Source organism: Lontra canadensis, unplaced genomic scaffold (assembly GCF_010015895.1).
Source record: "Lontra canadensis isolate GAN:19392208 unplaced genomic scaffold, GSC_riverotter_1.0 scaffold12, whole genome shotgun sequence".
NCBI classification, from domain to species: Eukaryota; Metazoa; Chordata; class Mammalia; order Carnivora; family Mustelidae; genus Lontra; species Lontra canadensis.
In genome coordinates, this window is record NW_022631006.1 from 18,256,458 (window position 1) to 18,275,693 (window position 19,236).

The 19,236-nt window shown below is 46.9% G+C and overlaps 1 protein-coding gene across 3 annotated transcripts in view; it reads right to left on the reverse strand.

Annotated features, from left to right (window-relative positions):
- The window catches only part of CAPN3 (calpain 3), a 48,749-nt gene that overhangs the window by 11,599 nt on the left and 17,914 nt on the right, over positions 1-19,236 (reverse strand). For 2 of the 3 annotated variants that reach the window (XM_032856735.1, XM_032856734.1), the window contains exons 2-10: positions 12,437-12,506; positions 10,716-10,834; positions 8,799-8,932; positions 7,874-8,042; positions 6,890-7,033; positions 4,740-4,823; positions 3,822-3,907; positions 1,538-1,615; positions 655-815 (exon numbers count right to left, since the gene is read on the reverse strand). In XM_032856735.1, the coding sequence (XP_032712626.1) occupies positions 655-815; positions 1,538-1,615; positions 3,822-3,907; positions 4,740-4,823; positions 6,890-7,033; positions 7,874-8,042; positions 8,799-8,932; positions 10,716-10,834; positions 12,437-12,506 (1,045 nt within the window). The remainder of the gene's footprint in view (positions 1-654; positions 816-1,537; positions 1,616-3,821; positions 3,908-4,739; positions 4,824-6,889; positions 7,034-7,873; positions 8,043-8,798; positions 8,933-10,715; positions 10,835-12,436; positions 12,507-19,236) is intronic. The other variant, XM_032856736.1, reaches the window with a different exon arrangement.

Genomic DNA, 19,236 nt, shown 5'->3' on the forward strand with positions numbered 1-19,236 from the left:
CCTTCCTTTCTCCCTCCTGTCTTTCTTCCTTCCTCTTCCCTTCTTTCCATCCTTCCACAGATACATGTTGACTTCTAGTCATACCACCAAGAACCATTCTAATCTGTGCAACTAATCTCTACGGCACGTCTTCACCTGGCTATTCTACAAGGGTCTCAAACTCCCCAGGTCCCCAACTCAACTCCCCTCCCTACAAGCCCACAGCCAGCTCCACCGTAAAACCAACAACACGCCCAATTTTTTCTCCTGTGTGTCTTATGCTGTGACACTGACACCCTCCCTTGGGCTGCCCCAAACTGGGAAACTTGAAGTCACTCTTCAGGGTCTCCACCCAATATCCTGTCCCCTGAATCTGCCCTCTTCCCTCGATATCCCCCCATGGGACTTGCTCCAGCTTTCCTCATCTCTGGCTTGCAGCCTTGCAGTCGAGGCTAACTCTGTGTTCAGTTCCAACCCTCAGCTTTAGGAATGCAGCACCCTCCTGACACGGTGTCCTGCTTAAAAGTTGTTACCAGCTCCCTACTGCACACTCCTCGGCATGGCAGTTTCTTTCTTGCTAAAATGGGGAGGGTCTCGTAAGATCAGGTACCCCCAGGACTTAGTCCTGACTCAGTTCTGCCCGGAGCCCTCCTCCCCACCCCGAGCCTCTCCCACCTGGGAAGTTGCGGCAGCCTCCGGCAGAGCAGCCCCTCACCCAGCGGCCCTCGTTCACAGACACTGTCCAGGTCTGCAGCTTGTCAGACTCCAGGGCATCAGCCGTGAGGTTGCAGATCTCCAGCTTTGTGAAATGGTAGATGAAATCGTCATAGGACATCCTGAGAGGTTGGAAAAGAGAGGCCCGTGTGGGAGGCTGGGAAATGTGAGACTCGGGGACAAGCTTAGCACGATCAGACCATTCAGACGAACTTGCGCGTGGCGCCAGAGAGGACCCTGTCTCTCCCCTCTGGGGTGAACACTATCCACTCTCATGTCTCCACCCCATACTACCATCTCTTCTGGTAATGACTCAGTCCTTGGTGGGAGAGCTTGGCAGCAATCCAGTTCTCCAATGGAACCGTATCCCTCTGCACTGGACCCAGGCACTGCACTGGGAGACAGTTTAGGGGAAGACAGACAATGAAGCAAGCAAAACGGAGATCCTGAAGAAAGTTCCCTTTAAGCTGAGAGCTGAGGGCCACTTAGAAATGATCAGAGTGAGGGTGAGCGTGGCGCTGGGCGAGCAAAGGAGAGCTGCCTTGGCTAGAAGACAGCTCTACAAAGGCCAGGGAGCAAGTGGCTGGAGCGGCATGCACCACAGAGGGGCACGGGCGAGGCAGGAGCCACATCATGCTGGCCTGGTCCCAGGCTCAGTCACCACGGTGACCGGGCTGGCTCCTCGCAGAGACCCATCCTTGCTGGGCCTTGGACTAGAGGAGAATAGCGCCCAGATCTCCTGGGGGCTGCGGTCTGATGGCCTCTTTCCGGGCACTGAGGTTTGAGAAATCAGCTCCCCACCTCATCCCTTACCCTTTGGGACCCTTCTGGATTCTGGACTCACCAGAACTCTCCATCCTCAGTGACCTGGTGCTGCAGACGGGCCTTCTCGGCTTTGTCCACAAAGCTCCAGTCCTTCCAACTGGAGGGAAAATGGAGGAATTATGGAAGGAAGAAGAAGGGGAGGCCTGATGTAGGTTGGGACAGGAGTAGCAAGAGAAATATGAAAAAAACTGAAAGAGTAGTTCACCTTCTAATTGTAGCAAGCATGAAGCATCAAATTGGAAATCTGATCTGATCCCCTCAGTGTAAAACCCAATAATGGCTTCCCACCATCCACAGGAATAAGACCTTAAATGGGTTTGTAAGGGCTTGATCCTTCTGAGGGCTGAGGTGGTTTTTTTTTTTGTTTTGTTTTGCTTTTAAATCCCTCCTCACGCTTTAAGAGTTGATCTCTGGACATAGAATGACTGGATTCCACTTGGTTTTAGATTTTTTTTTTTTTTAAGTAGTCAGGGAGCCCAACATAAGGCTTCAACTCACAACTCTGAGATTAAAACCTGAGCTGAGATCAAGAGTCAGACGTTTTACTGACTGAGCATCCCCCAGGATTCCATTTAATATTACCAGTACTAGCTGTGTAACCTTGGGAAAGTCACTGAACCTCTCAGTGTCTGTTTCCCCAACTGCAAAAGTGGAATAAATATTATCATCTACGTAGAGGGTTCCGATGAGCAATGAATGAAATTATGCATGCAAAAGTTTTAGGACGGCACCTGCCCTCTAATAAGTAACTGTCTGAGTTCTAAGAAAAAGACCAAACATGTAAACATTTCCTTTCTCCTACCACCCCAGGAAATAGCCTGGCTGTGTGTTTCTAAAGGCTGGTTGGTCTTCCACACTCTCCCCAGGAGGGAGGAAATGAAGCGCATTTGTGTTTCAGGCATGCTGAGGAGAACAAAGCTAAACCAGGTTGTCCTTGGCAAGTGAAGGATTGAAGAAGGGCTTGGGGTCAGGGAATGCTCGAGGGAAAATGGAGGTTCTGGAGAGCAGAAGGAGGGACCCAGAGCAGGGAGGGTGGTCTCCTTGAGTGACCTAGAGATGGGCCCCACTTGTCAGCAGTCCCTGCATGGAGGCATTGGTAGGATGTAGGTTAAGCCTGGACACCAAACTATGGGGCTGGAGAACACAGTGAGGGTCCCTGTGGGTGGCCTGGGCCAGTGGACAGCTGGTGGGGCACCAAGGGCCTTCCCAGACCAGAGAGCCCAGATCCCATGCCAATCTCTCCCACAACGTTTTTCTACTCTTCCTATCCCACCCAAACTAGGTGAGGGGCGGGCTTATCTTTGGGAGGTTTATCTTCATTATTAGTGGTTGTTTTGTCCTTCCCACTGGAACTTGATATTCACAGGGGCAGGGCCTATGTTTCCCTGTTCACTTCTAAGTCCCCAGGTAGTAGTGTGGGGCCTGCCACCTTTTTGGCACAGAAGAAGTGGGGATTTGTGTCACTGCTAAGGGAAGGAACGTGGTCAGGGTCTGCAAGAGGCTGTAAAAAGACTAGAGTCAGCAGATTAGCCCAGTCTTCCCGGGGAGGCTGCCTGTTCAGGGGCCAGCCTCAGTGCCCAGACCTGTGCCTGCTGTCCAGCCGGTGCTCAGTGACGCTAAGTGAAGGTAGAGCCGAGTGAACCAGCAATGATGGCGCCCTGGGTGGAGGTAAGCCCAGAGGCTGAAGAGCACAGGTGCAGCTACTGAGTCCTGCTATGTCCTCTTGGGAATGAAAGAGCTCAAGGGGCTGCCCCGCCCCCCACTCAGTGAAGCAATTGGGAACCGTGATTGGGTGCCCTCTAGAAGCTCTGTAAATGTTTTTGAGCCATCATATAACTTTCCAGTGTTTGTTATCTTTCCTACACCCAGTTCGTTCCTCTCGGTGATAATTAGCAAGCTCGTTCGGGGGCACTGTGTACTTTTTATGGGGACACTGAGGGAGAGGAAATCTTAGCACTGGCTAGGTACTCTCCAGCTTACCACGTGAGCGGTAACACTGTTCCCATTTTACAGATAAGGAAACAGAAGGGAAATCCAGACCCCTGCCTTCAAACTTTGTTTCTACTGGACCTAGCCCACACTTTCTAGAAAGTTTCCTTTCCAGCCAGTGGCCATCTGTAGGGTCTCTGGATCCCCAGCTCCCCTGGCTCCTCTGTGGGCCCTTCCCTAGAGCCCATGTCCCCTTTTCTCCTCTGCGGATCATGAGTTTTGAGGGTAATTTTAGACCAAGCATCTGTAGTACTCTCATGGTGCGGTATTCAGCGAAGGCTGGCCCCAGGCTCTGCGGGCCCCCCCTCACCTACCCATCACTCCACGAGCCGTTCCACTCCACCTGGCCCCAGGGGTTCCGGAGCCGCACCAGCTTCACTTTCTCCCCCTTGAATATGGCCTTGGACAAAGAGAAAAAGCTCTCTTGGTTTGGGCCTTCCTAGAAAGAAGGTTTTCTGTCTTGCCCTGAGAGCTAGGGTGGGGATAGGGAGAGAATCTTGTACAGGGGCTGCCCTGCCAGGTCCTGGTCAAGGAGATTCTGTGGAATGGCAGGGGGAATGTCAGAACCCTAGGGCTGAGTCTGCAGAGGTCAGGGCTTGACTGTCTGCTGAGAAGTGATTTTCCTGGCCATTACGAGCTTTGGGGGAGAATGGGCATGGTGAATATTGTGGGGGCAACTAGAGCACTCTAGGTGTCTTTGTTTGAATTAGAAAAAAAATACACCCTGCTGGCCAAGGAACTACAGACAAATGGCCCCCATAGGTGGACCAATTCGAAAAAAGTACCCCTTCCTCCAGTCTCTGCCCATCCTTGTGGATGGGGTCACAGCCTCCCCAGGCGTGCGCAGTGGTCCTGACAAGTTTCCTGTCTCCAGCCAGATGTGCCAGGAGGAGCAAGATATTGTAACTGTTCCCCTCCCAGAGAACAGGAAACACGAGAGCCTGTGAAATCAATTCCATAAAACTAAAGTGATTTCTATTTGTTCCCTGGAAATGTTGGGAAAACTGCCATCTTTAACACTGAAAGCAAAGATGACCTGAGCACCACCTGGTGGCAAGATCCACCTTGACAGTTCCAGGAGCCCCCTCCAGCCATAGGCTCTGGACTCAGACCTTGAGCAGAACCCCTGAGAGGAGGCAACCCTGCAGAGGTGAAGGGGCTCAGGTAGCTAAGTCCTGACTTCGGGAGGCGACCCAAGTGGCTCCCAAGCCCGCCTGCCCTGCCAACCTCACCTCCTCCAGCCCAGTGACTGAGTAGGCATGGCCCTTGACTAGCCCACACGCCATTCTTGTTTCATACTGAACCGGAACAATCGTCTGTGGAGCAAAAACCAGACAGCCTGTCAGGGGTTGGATGGCAGAAGTTCTGTCGCCTCTGAGACAAAGCGCACATGAGATAATTTTCCAGGTTCTATGAGGACAAGGATTCCTCCATGCTCTGAAAGGGGGCCTCCCAGCCACGCAAGGACCACTGCTGGCCCTTTTAGGCAGTCAAGAAGACATAGCCCAGAAGAGTGGTTTCCCTCAAGCTGGTTGCCCTGAAAAGGTCCATTCTGACCATCAGAGATCCATGTGAGGGTGGGACAATGTCGAGGTAGGTGAGACGACCCCTGCCCCTCGTTTCTGGATCTCTTGGGATCTTCAAAAAAGAAACAGGGACAGATGGAGGCTGTCCTGGACTCAGGCTTCCCCTTACCCTGAGCCCACCCAGAGCTGACTCTTCCCAGCAGAGAAAGGAAGTGAGAAAAGAGGTTAGATGAAACATATAGGTTCAACCTCCTTTCTGTATATCCCCTCACTTCCTCCAGATCCACCAAGAACATTACTCAAGAAATCAAGAGTCACAGAGTCCAGGGAGGGAATCTGGAGGAGGCCAGAAGCAAGTCCTGCTCAGACGTGACTCAGCCTAAGGAGGCAGGGGAAGCTCTTCCATTTTCAGAAATCCCCAAGGGGCAGCCCCAAGAATGCTTGGCAGAGTGTAGGATCTCCAATGCCCAGGGAGCCCTAGACTGTTTCTCTGTGGCTTCACATGAGCTCTGGGAGCCATGCCAGACTGGGCAAATCACGAGCCTTTTCAAGTTCAGGGATGTGGATGGAGCCTGGGCTTTTTGGCACTTAGCCTCTTCCATATCTCAGTCCTTACATGACCCAGACTATGCTGAACAGAAAGGGATAGGGCAGGAGATCCACACGTCCCTCATGTCTAGACCTGGAAAACTACTTGAAACGATTCCATTGGCATTACTTATGCACACTTCCACCGGCAGTCTGTCCCAAAGGATCATCACGACACACACAAAGATGTATCTCGTAGGATGTTCACAATAGCGTTCAAGATGGGATCAGGAGGGAGACAAACCGTAAGAGACACTTAATCTCACAAAACAAACTGAAGGTTGCTGAGGGTGGGAGGGTAGGGAGAGGTTGGCTGGGTTATGGACATTGGGGAAGGTATGTGCTATGGTGAGTGCTGTGAAGTATGTAAGCCTGACAATTCACAGACCTGGACCCCTGAAACAAATAATACATTATATGTTAATAAAAATAATTTAAAAAATAACAACCAATACAAGAAAGGGAAACAATCCCATTTTCCAATAAGAGGGTATTGGGTTAATAAACTATAACCTATTGGTATGTTGGCATACCGTACAGCCACTAAAAAATGTTTTAGGAGACACATTAACAATATAATTCATATTGGCACATTAAGAACATAAGGCTAACTGAACAAAGCCTAACTGCAAAGAGGTACATAGACTATGAGATTTTAAAAATAAACATTTAGATGAACTGTACGCAAAGAAAAATCCTAGATGGATGTTTACTAAATACTTAAGAGTTACTACCTTTAGATGGGAGAGAATGTAGGTTAATTTTTCCTCTGTTCTTTTCTGTACGGCTCAGTCAGCATTCTTCAGTGAACATGCATTATTCCAAAAGTACTCGAATATAAGCTCCATGAGGGAAGAGACTGTTCTAGTGAACAAAAACTATTTTGTTTGTTTGCTGGAAGAGTGTCTGGCACTCACTAGGAGCTCAATAAATATGTGTTGAATGAACAAATGAATGAATTAGAAGAGGAGAAGTATTTTAGAATACGTGAAGTCTCTCTTGTATTTCTACTTGTTAATTTGTTATCAGAGAAACTGCCAGGACTGCAGGATAGGAAGGAGCTCCCACAGACATTCCCTCCAAATCTGGTCTCTCCCACCTTCTTCAGGAGCCTTGGAGAGGGCAAGATATTCCAACCCAGACCCTTGGGAGGCCCATGCAAAGGTCAGTGTGCAAGGCACTGTCTGTTGAGGGGAGTCTAACACCAGGAGGCCCCGGTCATGCATGCCAGAGGGGTGGTCAGTCCCAACAATTGGAGGTGTACACACCCGGGTTGGTCTGTCCTCTGAGCCTCTGGGGAGGAGGTCTGAGTCCCTGAGCTGCGAGTTATCCATATTCCTCACCATCCGTGCAATCAACTCTCCCATTTTCAGTCCAGAAGGAGAGGTTCCATAGGTCATGTTTGTGCCATCCTGAGGCCCAGTGGAGACAGGGACAGACAGTCCAGGAGAAGGAGCGAGAGCAAACAAGGGAGGGCGACAGAAAGGGACGGAGACAGAATGAAGGAAGGGGACAGACAAGGAAAAGAGGAGAGATAAACGGTGTGAATGGAGACAAGATGGAGAAAAGTGATACAGAAAGAAAATGTTCATCTGTGGTTGTTTAATGCTAGCTGATCTTCCCATGCTTTCAGACCCATTTGGAGTATGGGGAAAGGAAGGAAATTCAGGAATTCTGCTTGGGTCCCTTCCTCAGCGATGGAAAGCACCAAGACTGTTACACACTAAGCAGGCCCCAGGGCAGGTGTGTTTCCTGGCCAGGAGGCCTGGCCAGTCTACCATCTCCTTCCCCTTGGCTCCAGTCTTGGTTCACACCACTCCACTGCACTGAGATGGTACCTGCTGACCAAGCTTCTCCCAGGTGACAACACAAAGCCCACGTACCAAAGCTCGGTGACTAGGAGGCTGTCTTAGGGAACGGCGGGCTCTGGTCCAGAACAAGTATGTGGTCAGCTTAATTGGGCCGTGCTGGGGCTGAGCAGCACCGACCACAGGAGGCCCTGCTGACACAGGCCTCTGGACCTATTTCTACCTCAAGTTCTGGGCTTGGAATGTCTTTGCCCCATCTCTTTGGTGAAAATCCCCAGAGACGCTTCTTCCCTGAGAAATTTTCAAAGTTGAGAGCCAGTTCCTGCTTCCTAAAACAAAACATCCAACCCGTCCCAGAGGAAAGCCCTACGCTGCTCTACATCACATGACGGGCTTCCTGCACCTTGGCTGCTCCCCACCCTATACCCCACACCCCAGACTTACATCAATGGAGCAGCCCATGAGGGAGCCTCTCTCGATGGCTTTCTTCATGATCTTGTACATGTCTCTGGGAGCATCCTTGATCTCAAAAAACTCGGTCACCCCTCCTGTGAAGTCCTCCATGGCCTCTGTAGTGTTCCCACCTTTCAGAGCCTCATAGGAACCGTGAAGCCTTGGGGAGAGAATGAAGACCAGTCCCAGGTCCCAGCGTTTCAGGAGACATGACCCGGGAACCATGCCACCAGGACTTTACTCTCAGGTCCTGTGCTGTCTTCTTGCCTAATTCCCCAACAACTCTGTAAGCTAATGGGATAGATACTGTGATTCCCTTTCTTCGCGTTGTAGAAACTGTGCTCCAAAGGCTAAGTGGCTTACCCAAGGGGCCAGAGACCCGGAAGCACTGGGACTGGAACCCAGCAATTCCCACTTCCTGGTAGCTCTCTTTCCACCATATTCTAAACCCTAAGGAAGGGTTCCATTAGATCCATTAGTAATGGCTGGAATGGAGCTTCCAAGGTGAGAGCAACATGACTTTATTCACATACTACAAGATCAGGAGGTTGAGCCAAGCCAGACCCTGGGACGTGAGCTTCAGAGATATAATGCTCAGATCCAAGACTTGCAACACCAACCTTTAATTCTGAAGGCAGAATTAAAGTGCTCACGATAGGAGGCTGAATCCAAAGATCTTCTATACATGACTTCATTCTATCCTTAAATATAGCATGTTTAGTTACAGCCATTTAGTTTATGTTTAGTTACAGTCTCGGATTCTGGGTCACAGTTGAACACACACAAACACACACACACACACACACACACACACACACACACATGCCTCCTCTTGTAACAAGACTTTGGGCTGGATTTTACAGCCGCCCCACTCCCCACCTCTAGTCCCACCTCACATCCTTGAGCATTGCCTTACTTAGCATAAGCCTTCTCCAGCAGAGCACTCCAGAATTCATTGCGGTGGTTGGATTTGGTGAAAACCAGTTGGTTGTTGTAAGTTGGCAGGCAGTCATCAATAACCACATCCACCCAGTCTCCGTAGCGCCAGAACTACACAAAAGCGTCAAGGACAGAGGCACATCGTCAGATCACCTTTGGGAAACATATCTCTACTCCAACATTCCCTTGAGTCTCTTTGGCAAGCAGCCCCATTTCCTCTGTTTGGTCTCTTGGTGCTTGTCCATACTCTCGGGTTTAGGGTGTGTGCATCCTTCTCTAACTGGACTGTGGCATTCTTGAGAGCAGAAAGTGGAGTACATACCACTTTATCCCTTCCACACAGTCCAGCCCAGTCCTGGGGATGGTAGATGCTCCGTGCATATCTGAGGACTTGAGATTTTCATTCTCCTGCTCTCCTGGGTCTACGTATTATAGTTTAGGTATCTTAGCTGATTTTAATGTGCAGTCAGGGTTCAGAACTACTGGTCTAGGTGAAGGTGACGTATTGATTATAGATTTCTTGATGACACACAAGGTAGAAATTGCTGCTGAAGAAGAAAGATCGACAGGGAAGAGGGAAGCGCCCCAGAATATATTCTGGCTATAATAGGAACATTGTCTAATAATTCCAGTTCTGGATGTTTTGTTTTTTTCTTTTAAGGTTTTATTTATTTATTTGAGATAGACCATGAGCTGGAGGGAGAGGAAGAGAATCTGAAGCACACTCCATGCTGAGCGCAAAGACGTGGGGCTTGATCTCATGGCCCTGAGATCATGACCTGAGCTGAAATCAAGAGTTGGCCACTTAACTGACTGAGTCGCCTGGGTGTCCCTGGATGTTGTTCTTTCTTGAACAAATCAGTTTTAACTGAAGAAGGCCAAATAGGGTTTAATTTCCTTTAATGACATTTTCTCCCTTATTGAAAAGAGAGCAAAAATCTACCTGGTTTTTATATATACGGCCCTTGAGTCATAAGACCTTTTAAATATCAGAGGGAACCTGGCAGCTTGATGGCCCAGGAAGGAAACAAAAATGGGGACCTGGCTGCTTTACCCATGCTATGGGGGGGCCGGGGGGGGCAGCAGGACTGAACCTGATCAGAGGTCTTTTCTGACGCCTTCAGTGCTGACATATAAGATCAGGAGGAACATCAAGTGATGCTTTGGATTGGTTCTGGGACATTAGGGGCTTCCGGGGCTGGAAACAGGTTGATGCCTCAGAACCCCAGACTCTGCTAGATCCCAACATGTGGAACTTACTTCAGTTCTGGGTCAGCACCAGGATTTGGCTCTCTGATAGGACAATCTGGATCTAGAAAATTTCCAGTGGTTTCATTGAGTCTGGAAATGAAAGACTCATTTATGGGCTGAACCAGAAGCCTGTGCCAGACTGACCAAACTTTCCTTCCAGGGCCTAGAAAAGGTGAGTGCGAGACTTCATGCAGACTTGCCTTCAAGGGCAACAAGGAAGGGAGCCATAGTCCGGCAGGGCGCAGGTCTTTCCTGTTGTGAACCTACAAATTCCCAAAGCTAGTATCTTAGGGACCTACTTGAGAAGGGCTGTGGGTAACAACACAGCAGCCAGCCAGCTGGAGAGGCAAAAATAGATCTACAGGCCAGCAAACAGGATGACTTCCTGCCTTTCTGGGGCATAGCGGAAGGTGGGGGTGTGGGAGGGGGGATGGGCTTGGAGGCAGAGTAAACAACTGCTTCCTCAAAAGGCCTGAGGCCTTAAGGGGGTCACTGCCCACAGCCAAGGCTGGGAGGGTGGGTGGAAACTTTCCTGAAGCTGATGGGAGGTCAAGGCTAGGAGGGAGGGGGTGCGGGGTGGAGGGGTGGCTGCAGGGGGTGTGGATGGCAGCTGGCCCTCTCAACTACACTCCAGTTCCCTCACCTGGAAGTGGAAGATCCCTGCGTAGTTCTTGGTGAAACTCTGATCATGGGGTATGACTCGGAAAAGCAGGCGCTCATTCAGGGTCAGGCAAGCAATAGCTGCGAGAAACCAGCAGTCCCCTGCAGGCAAGCACAGGGCAGAGGTCACCTCGAGGAAAGAGAAAGACCGGATTCCAGCTGACGTTTCTATGTCTTCGCCAAATGAGTTCACTTAGTGTTCACTGTCCTGCTTCCAGAGGTGTCCACCTAGAACAGCCGGCTAGCAGTCCCTGGACAATTCGGTCAAGGTAACTTCTGACTTTTGACTGGTTTGCCTGAAGGCTGTAGGCAATTCCTCCATCTGTAATATGAGCTCACTTCCTTTTTGGACCTCAAGGAAGACAGAGCAGTAGGTCAACATTGGGTCATTCTTCCTAACACCTGTATGAAATCTTTGCAGTGGGAGTACATTTCCCCCCTCGGGGTGGAGCCTGGGCATCTGAGGGCCACCAGCCAAGCCCCCTGGTACTGGAAGGAAAGTCTGTTAGGCAGCTGCCTGGCAACCAGTTTATAGGTGGCATGAATATATTGCTCACAGTGGAAGGAGATGGGGACATTCTCTTATTCCCTGAACTTCCTTTCTGGAAGAGTATGGTATATAGTCATTTTGCTCTGTGTGTGTGTGTGTGTGTGTGTGTGTGTGTGTGTGTGAGAAAGAGAGAGAGAAAGAGAGAGAGAGAGTGGGAGACAGTGAGTACCCAGGGGGCACTGACAGTCACAGAGATGCCCTCTAGGGAGGCTGGTTTAAGTTCTGCAAGGCCCTTGTTTTGCTGTGTGGACCTGATGGCATCCTTGAGCTGGCAGAGGGGAGACCAAGAGCAGTCAGAAGACCTCCTCTCCACTCTGTCCTGCTCCCCCCCAAGAAGAAGCAAGCCTCCCCTTTGAAACAGTTTCTGTTCGAAGGTCCAGGCTATGAGCTCACCCAGGGCTCTATAGGCAGCCTTCCCCGAAGTATAAGAACCCAGATACTGAAAACCTCTTCAACCTCTCTTTCTGGGGCCAAATAAGCCAAATTTGTTCCACTGGGTCTTGGATGCTCTTTCCCCTCAAGTTGTAAACTATATCTGTTGATGTTGTCTCCAACTTTGCCTCACAGAGCTTTCCCACGGTCCACACTGAAGAGACTACTTCAAGAAGAGCCAAGCTAACCACCGAGACAGAACACTGGACGTGCACCCCCGTGACAACTGTCATCTGTGTGGAGACTCCTTTCATATGGGGCAATTTCAACAACAGTTTGGGTTACAGGTGCATTTTCTGTGTGCAAACAGATTCCATACAGATTTCCAGGGACGTGCTTGGTGTGCAGACAGTTTCAGAGCTCTCTTTTAAGGGCGTGGGTACAGTTAGAAGCAAGGTTTTTCTCTTGTGGAGTGAGGTGTGCAAATGGCTTTGAGACTCTAGGGAGGCCTATCTCCCATGACATGAGGCAAAGAACTGATGAGGGATGTGGAAGGAACAGAAAGTAAATGAAGCCATCACCAGCACACAGATACACGGTCATGAAGTAGTGTTCTAAAAACCTCTCTCTCAAATGCTTTAAGACCAAAACCAGATTACTGTCCCTTCACTTCCTGTAAAGGACCACACCTTTATTGTCCCTTTACTTCCGGTAAAGGGACCACACGCAATCACCCCTTGATTGGCTGGAAAATGACCAGTGACCCCAGGGGACTTGCCTACCTAGATCTCCTTGACAGATGTCAGTTCTGTTGGCTCCACCAATGATAAATCGTGGATTCTCGCATATTTCCTGTGAAACAGAAAGGAAATGACAGTAGTAGGAGCTATTGTTTAGTGAGGCCCATTATGTAAGGTCGTACTGACATCCCACATCAGAACCATTGTGTATACCACTCAGATAAGCCCCCAGAAACAGCCTATGAACTGAACTCCATCATTCTTATTTTTCAGATAAGGAAACCAGGCCTCAGAGAGGTTAAGGAACTTGCCCAAGGACATACAGCTAGTAAGTGGTGGAAGCCAGAAACATCCCTCCTTTTCCCACTGTTCTACATTGTTCCCACACACTGACATACAATCTGCGTAAGGATATACCTGGAGAGGGCAGTGTCGTATTACCGCCATATTTTTGGAAGGGACAACAGAAAGCATGGCTGTTGCTTTTTCTTTCTTTCTTTTTTTTTCTTCTATGCCAGGAAAATAAGTGCAGGAAGGAAAATAAAGACTTTCTTGTCAAGATGTGGTAACATAGCTATTTAGAGTCAGCATTTATCCCAGGGTCTATAGGACTCAAGAGCTGGAGAGAGCAGAGTAAATTTGGTGTGGGTTTTGCAGGTCCCCTGGTCAGTTGAGGGTACTTTTTTTTTAAGTCGTCACCACACCCAGTGTGGAGCCCAACTCAGGGCTTGAACTCACAACTCTGAGAGTTCTAGACCTGAGCTGAGATTAGGGCGCCCCAAGGGTACATTTCTTACAAGCTAACCCAGTGAGCACCACTGCCCGCAGTTTCCGGTTACTACAGATTATGTGCAGTCCACCATCGGCCAACAGAGGGCGCTCTTGTCTCTCCTTCTATGTCTTAACGCTTTGTTTTTTAACTTGGAAATTCTTGAAATAATTGTAGATTCTTTGTTTTGGTTTTAACGCCATTCCTCAGAGTTTGAAGAAATATTGCTATCTCTGTGACCCAGCCCTCCCTCTCTCTGTCTCTCCTTGTGTGTGTGCGCGTGTCTCTCTCCCCCCATGCCCGCTCCCTTCATGACAATAAGTTGAAGCTCCCTGTGCTCTGGGCTATCTCTCTCCCTACTGGATGGAATGTCTTGCTTAGATCACACCACATGCACCTCCCGTGTGAAACTTAAAGCAATGGAAGGATAAACCCTAAACAAGAATTCCTAAAAAGGTTACCTGTAGGGAGAAGGAGGGAATAAGGCGGTGGGAATAGTGATGGGAGTAAAACTGAATATAACTGAAAAAAGTTTTGACTTAGGAACCAAGTAAATTTGTACATAATTAAAAGCCAAGCTGTGCCTGGCTAGCTCAGTCTGTAGAGCGTTGCTACTCTTTCTCAGGGTGGTGACTTCAAGCCCCATGTTGGGCATGGAGACTTACTTAAAAAAAAAACAACTAAAAAATTAAAAGCCAAAATTGAAGGAAATGAAATTTTAAAAAAACAGTCTGTAAAAGCTGAAAGCAAACTGAAGCAAAGGAGCCTAACTGCATATCAAGTTGGTGACATAACCTTGCACATAAAAAGAATTCTTTCGAGTGACTTAAAATATAGTATTTTGACTCTTTACTCCTCTTGGGATATATCCTAATGTCAAAAACCTAAGCCATAAAGAAATATGAGTCATAAGAAATAATAATAATAATAATAATGTCATTATTTCAAAACTTTGACATGGATGCTATATGATAGATAAGAATTTATATTAATATCATTAGGTACCAAGATTTTTTTTTACCATAAGAGAAAATATGTAATATTAAATAATTTAAGTAACAATTCTGCAATGTTAGAGATGAATTAGATATATAAATATAACTCATGATTTATTTTTTCCCCTAAGAAAATATTTCCTATCTCTATGCATTAAAAACTAAACAACCCTCCACCAAAAAAATCCCCCCCCCAAATTAGAAGCAGTAACTATCTGGTAATAAAGAGAACATCACAACCAGATTGTGTGTGTATGGGGGTTGTTGTTGTTGTTTTTAAGATTTTGTTATTATTTCTTAAGTAGGCTCCTTGCCCAGTGTGGGGGTAGAGCCCACAACCCTGAGATCAGGAGTCACATGCTTTACTGACTGAGCCAGCCAGGTGCCCCCAGACTGTGGTTTTTAAAAACCATTTCCCACAAAGGAAAGGTAAAACTCATTATTCCAGAGAAGACTCCTTCCTCTCTCTCTCTCTCTCTCTCTCTCTTTTATTTTATTATTTTTTTTAACATTTTATGTACTTGAGAGAAAGCGTGCCCATGCGGGGGGGTTGGGGAGAGGCTGAGGGAGAAGGAGAAGCAGACACCCCACTGAGCCAGGAGTCAGAGGCTCGACTGGATGCCAAGGTGTCAGGATCATGACCTGAGGCAGATACTTAACCAACGGAGTCGCCCAGGTGCCCCAAGATTCCTTCCTCTTAAAAAGAAGCCAAGTAAGGTATAGCAGACATGTTTTTTGGTCTCCCCAGTATTTTGTTCCTTGGAAAATACCCCCTTCTTCCAGGATTGTACCTCACCTTTTCACTGGGGAACAGGTCCACGGTCAAATGGCCCTTCTGTTGAGCTTTTCCCTTCACCCAGCTCTAGCCAAATAGTCGGGGCAATTAGTGAATGAGAGAGACTGGGTCAGGGATGGGCACGTGACCAAATCTGGGCCATTGAGGTAGGCTAAGGCTTTTGTTGTAAGTATAGAGAAAAAAAATATACAGTTGGCCCTTGATCTACCCTGGGATGGGAGGCATCGGCCCCTGCACAATCAAAAATCCACATATCACTTTTGACTCCCTAAAAGCTTAATACGGGTAGCCTACTTTTGATTGGAAGCCTTACCAATAACCTAAACAGTTGCTTAACACATATTTTGTATATTATATGTATTCTGTACTATATTCTTACAATAACATAAGACAAGATGAAAATATTAAGAAAATCATAAAGGAGAGAAAATACATTTAAAGTGCTGTACTGGATTTATATATTTCTAAAAAATCCGTGTACAAGAGAACCTGTGCGTTTTAAACAAGGGTCAACTGTACATTCTTCTGCTAGAGTTGCTAAACTGATAGAACGTCAGCCTGAGGCTGCCAAGTGGCACATCTGCCCCTTGCAAAGTTAGTCTGCTTGAGCGTAAAGCCAGTTCAGAGGGAACAGATGGGAATAGGGGGAGAGGAAGGAGGTGATGACGGATAGATAAACAAATGATAGATCTACAGATAGACGCTATTAGGGACTGTGTCTTGATGACAAGGTTTGAGGGCTGGATTTAGGTGTGTCTGAATCCAACATCACCTTGAACATTCAAATTCTATGAGTTTTTTTTTCTCTTTGGTTTAAGCTATCTTGAGTTGGGCCTCTCCTACTTGCCAGCTGAAACCCTTGACTACTGGATGTTCTGACCCTGTTATAAGGACTGTATTATATAGTGACTCAAACACCAGACTTGTAGCTACATTTTTTAGTTGTTACAGGTATAGCTTCCTCTCCTTGGGACTATGCATTCAGACGCTGGCTTCACCTATTCCAGGGCTGGCTACTTGGAAAGGGAGCAGCAACTACTAACTACTCTGGTCGTTCATTATCTGTTTGGAGGTCCAGGTATTGGAATGGAGTTACATTTTTTACAGTAGTAGATTCCCCAATATACCACATTTACCTTCAACACTACCTTAGCTATGGTTCACCAAACATGAATTGAGCCCCCAAGTATGTACAGAGCTGGGGGAATTGATACAATACAAATGGGAGATCATCCAGTCTGCCCTCTGGGGAAACCCACAGCCTAGGGGCTCTTAACTGTTTGTCCTCATAAAAGATGTCCGTTCTGTGAGGATCAGTTGCCAAGCTTATTGAAGGTTAATTCATAAACAAGCTTTGGATTGGTTAAATACCTCCTCCTTACTACCTACTTCTTCCTCTCTCCTTACTTAAAAACACTGCATAAATATCCCCCAGAAGGTCTAAGACCTGCCTATGTTGGCTGATAGGAACAAAAGGTAAATTATCCCAGCTCTGTTATTTTAGCTTGGGGACCAAAGGTTTCTAGCTCTTCCTTTGGTTATAATTTAGCCTGGAGACTGGATCTGTCAATGATGAAGTCCCAGCAATGAGCAACAGATGACCATTTCCTCAGTTCTTGGGTACCATGGTTCACACAGTGACTACAAACTTTTATTGTTTACCTCCATTGGTAAAATATTTTGAACATGCAACCCTGTGTGAGTATTCTTACTGGTTTTAAGTTATATATGTGTATATTGGTTATCCTAACATATACTGTGCATTATAAAATAAATAGAAACATACACTTAAAAAGGTGGGATAAAATAGATATATGTGGACTTCTGGTTTAGTTCCAACATGTGAAGAGCTTGGAAGTCATTGCTCTTGTCCTCACCACAAGAAAAAGCTGAACAAACTGAAAATCAGCATCTTTTCTTGGACCCATCAGAGAACTGAGATTGCAGGGCAATCCACCACCCTGTAATATGGACACAAGTGAAACTAGAAATTTACACCTGAGATGTGCTTATCTAGAGCAGAAGCTGCTGAAGCCATAAAGTGATGGTAACACTTAACAGGTATTTTGATGAATTTCTGGAGGCTGAGTGTGAACTAGTATGAGAGTGAGAAACTTCTTGAGGTCAAACTTGGAACAGTCCTCCTCACCTCCCACCCACACATTCATGGTTTTTATTGCCAAAAATCCCACCAAGTTCTCATGGTGAAGGCCTATGAAAGATCCCCCTCTTTTCCAGAGTCTTATCTAAGTTGGGGGAAGGACACTGAGTCCCTTCCAGCCCCATCTAGCCTCCCTTTCTCACCTAAGAAGGGGTGGATGGGAAGAATGCTATAGAGTGGGGAACTGTGTATGAAGGTCACATAGGCCCATTCAAAGATGGAGATTTAGTCATCAGATTATGGAACACTTCCCCTCCCCCCTTAACACCCCATCAACAGGGCTTCATTGTAATAACAGCCACTTAGAGCTGAAGACCTTCAAGGTGCAAACACTGATGGGGAAGATTTAGGAAAGCCCAAAGGCAAGAGGAGGGTGGGGTGAGGGGGCAAAACAAAAATACTAGAGGAATTTGAAGGTCTGGTCCCTGCAGCTATTGGAGGCATTAAACACCACACGACTCCTAGTCAGCCTAACATAAATCTTCACGCCAAAGGCTTCTCCATCTCATTTCTTACTACCACACACAACTTGTCTGGCTTTCAGCAAAAACTACAAAGATTGCCAAAAGGCAAACAAAAATAGTCTGAAGAGAGAAAGCAGAACTAGGGTAGGATATGACACAGATGTCGAAATTACCAGGCAGGAATCATTATTATAATAACCATAATGAGTATGTCAAGGAGTCTAATGGAAAAAGTAGATAATGTGCAAGAAAAGATGGGTTAATATAATCAGGGAGATGGAAACACAAAGAAAGAATCAAAAGGAAACGATGTAAATAAAAAGCACCATAACATATATTTCATCAGCTCATCCATAAACTGGGTAAAGACAAGGGGGAAAAAGCAGTAAGACTGAAGGCGAGACAACAGGAACATCCCAAAGTGAAATGCAAAGGGAAAAATAATGGAAAATCCCAAAGCCCAAAAAACCAAAACAGAACATTCAAAAACTGTGGGATAATTTCAAAAGGTGTAACACATGCATAATCAAATACTAGAGGAAAAGAAAGAGAGAAGAAATATCTGAAGTAACAGTGGCCAAGAACTTTACAAAATTAATGACAGATACCAAACCACAGATTCAGGAAGCTCAAGGAACATCAAAGGGTGTAAGTGTCACCAAAATACAACAACATAAAACTGTACTTAGGCATATTGTATTCAAACTGCAGATAATCAGAGACCGAAAAAATGTTGTAAGAAGCCAAGAGGGGAAAAATACCTTTCCTATAGAGGAACAAAGATAATAATTACAGCAGACATCTCTTCCAGAAGCCATGAACACAAGAAAGACTGGATTGAAAATAATTAACTAATTAATTATTAAGTACGCTCCACACTGGAGCTTGAACCCCTGATCCTGAGATCAAGACCTGAGTTGAGATCAGGAGTAGGATGCTTAACTGACTGAGCCACCCAGCTGACCCTGGATTGAAATATTTAAATTGGTGAAAGAAAAATCCACCAAACTTGAATTCTATGTGTAAGAAATTATCTTTCAAAACTGAGGGAAAGGAGCACCTGGGTGGCTCAGTGGGTTAAGCCTCTGCCTTCGGCTCAGGTCATGATCTCAGGGTCCTGGGATCGAGCCCCACATCAGGCTCTCTGCTCAGTGGGGAGCCTGCTTCCTCCTCTCTCTCTGCCTGCCTCTCTGCCTACTTGTGCTCTCTGTCTGTCAAATAAATAAATAAAATCTTTAAAAAAAAAAAAACCTGAAGGAGAAATAAATACTTTCTCAGACAAGCAAAACCAGAGAGAATTCATTGCCAGTGGACTTGTCTTGCAAGACATGTTAAAAGAAGTTCTTCAGGGAGAAGGAAAATGATAGAGGTGAGAAACCTGGACCTATATAAAGAAAGGAAGAAAGAGCTCAGAAAAGGAATAAATGAAGGTAGAATAAAACTTGTATTTTTCTTATTCTTCATCTAAAGATAACTTTATTTAAAGTAATAATAAGGGGCACATGGGTGGCTCAGTGGGTTAAAGCCTCTGCCTTCGTCTCGAGTCATGATCCTAGGGTCCTGGGATCGAGCCCCACGTCGGGCTCTCTGCTCGGCAGGGAGCCTGCTTCTCCCTCTCTCTCTCTGCCTGCCTCTCTGCCTATTTGTGATCCCTGTC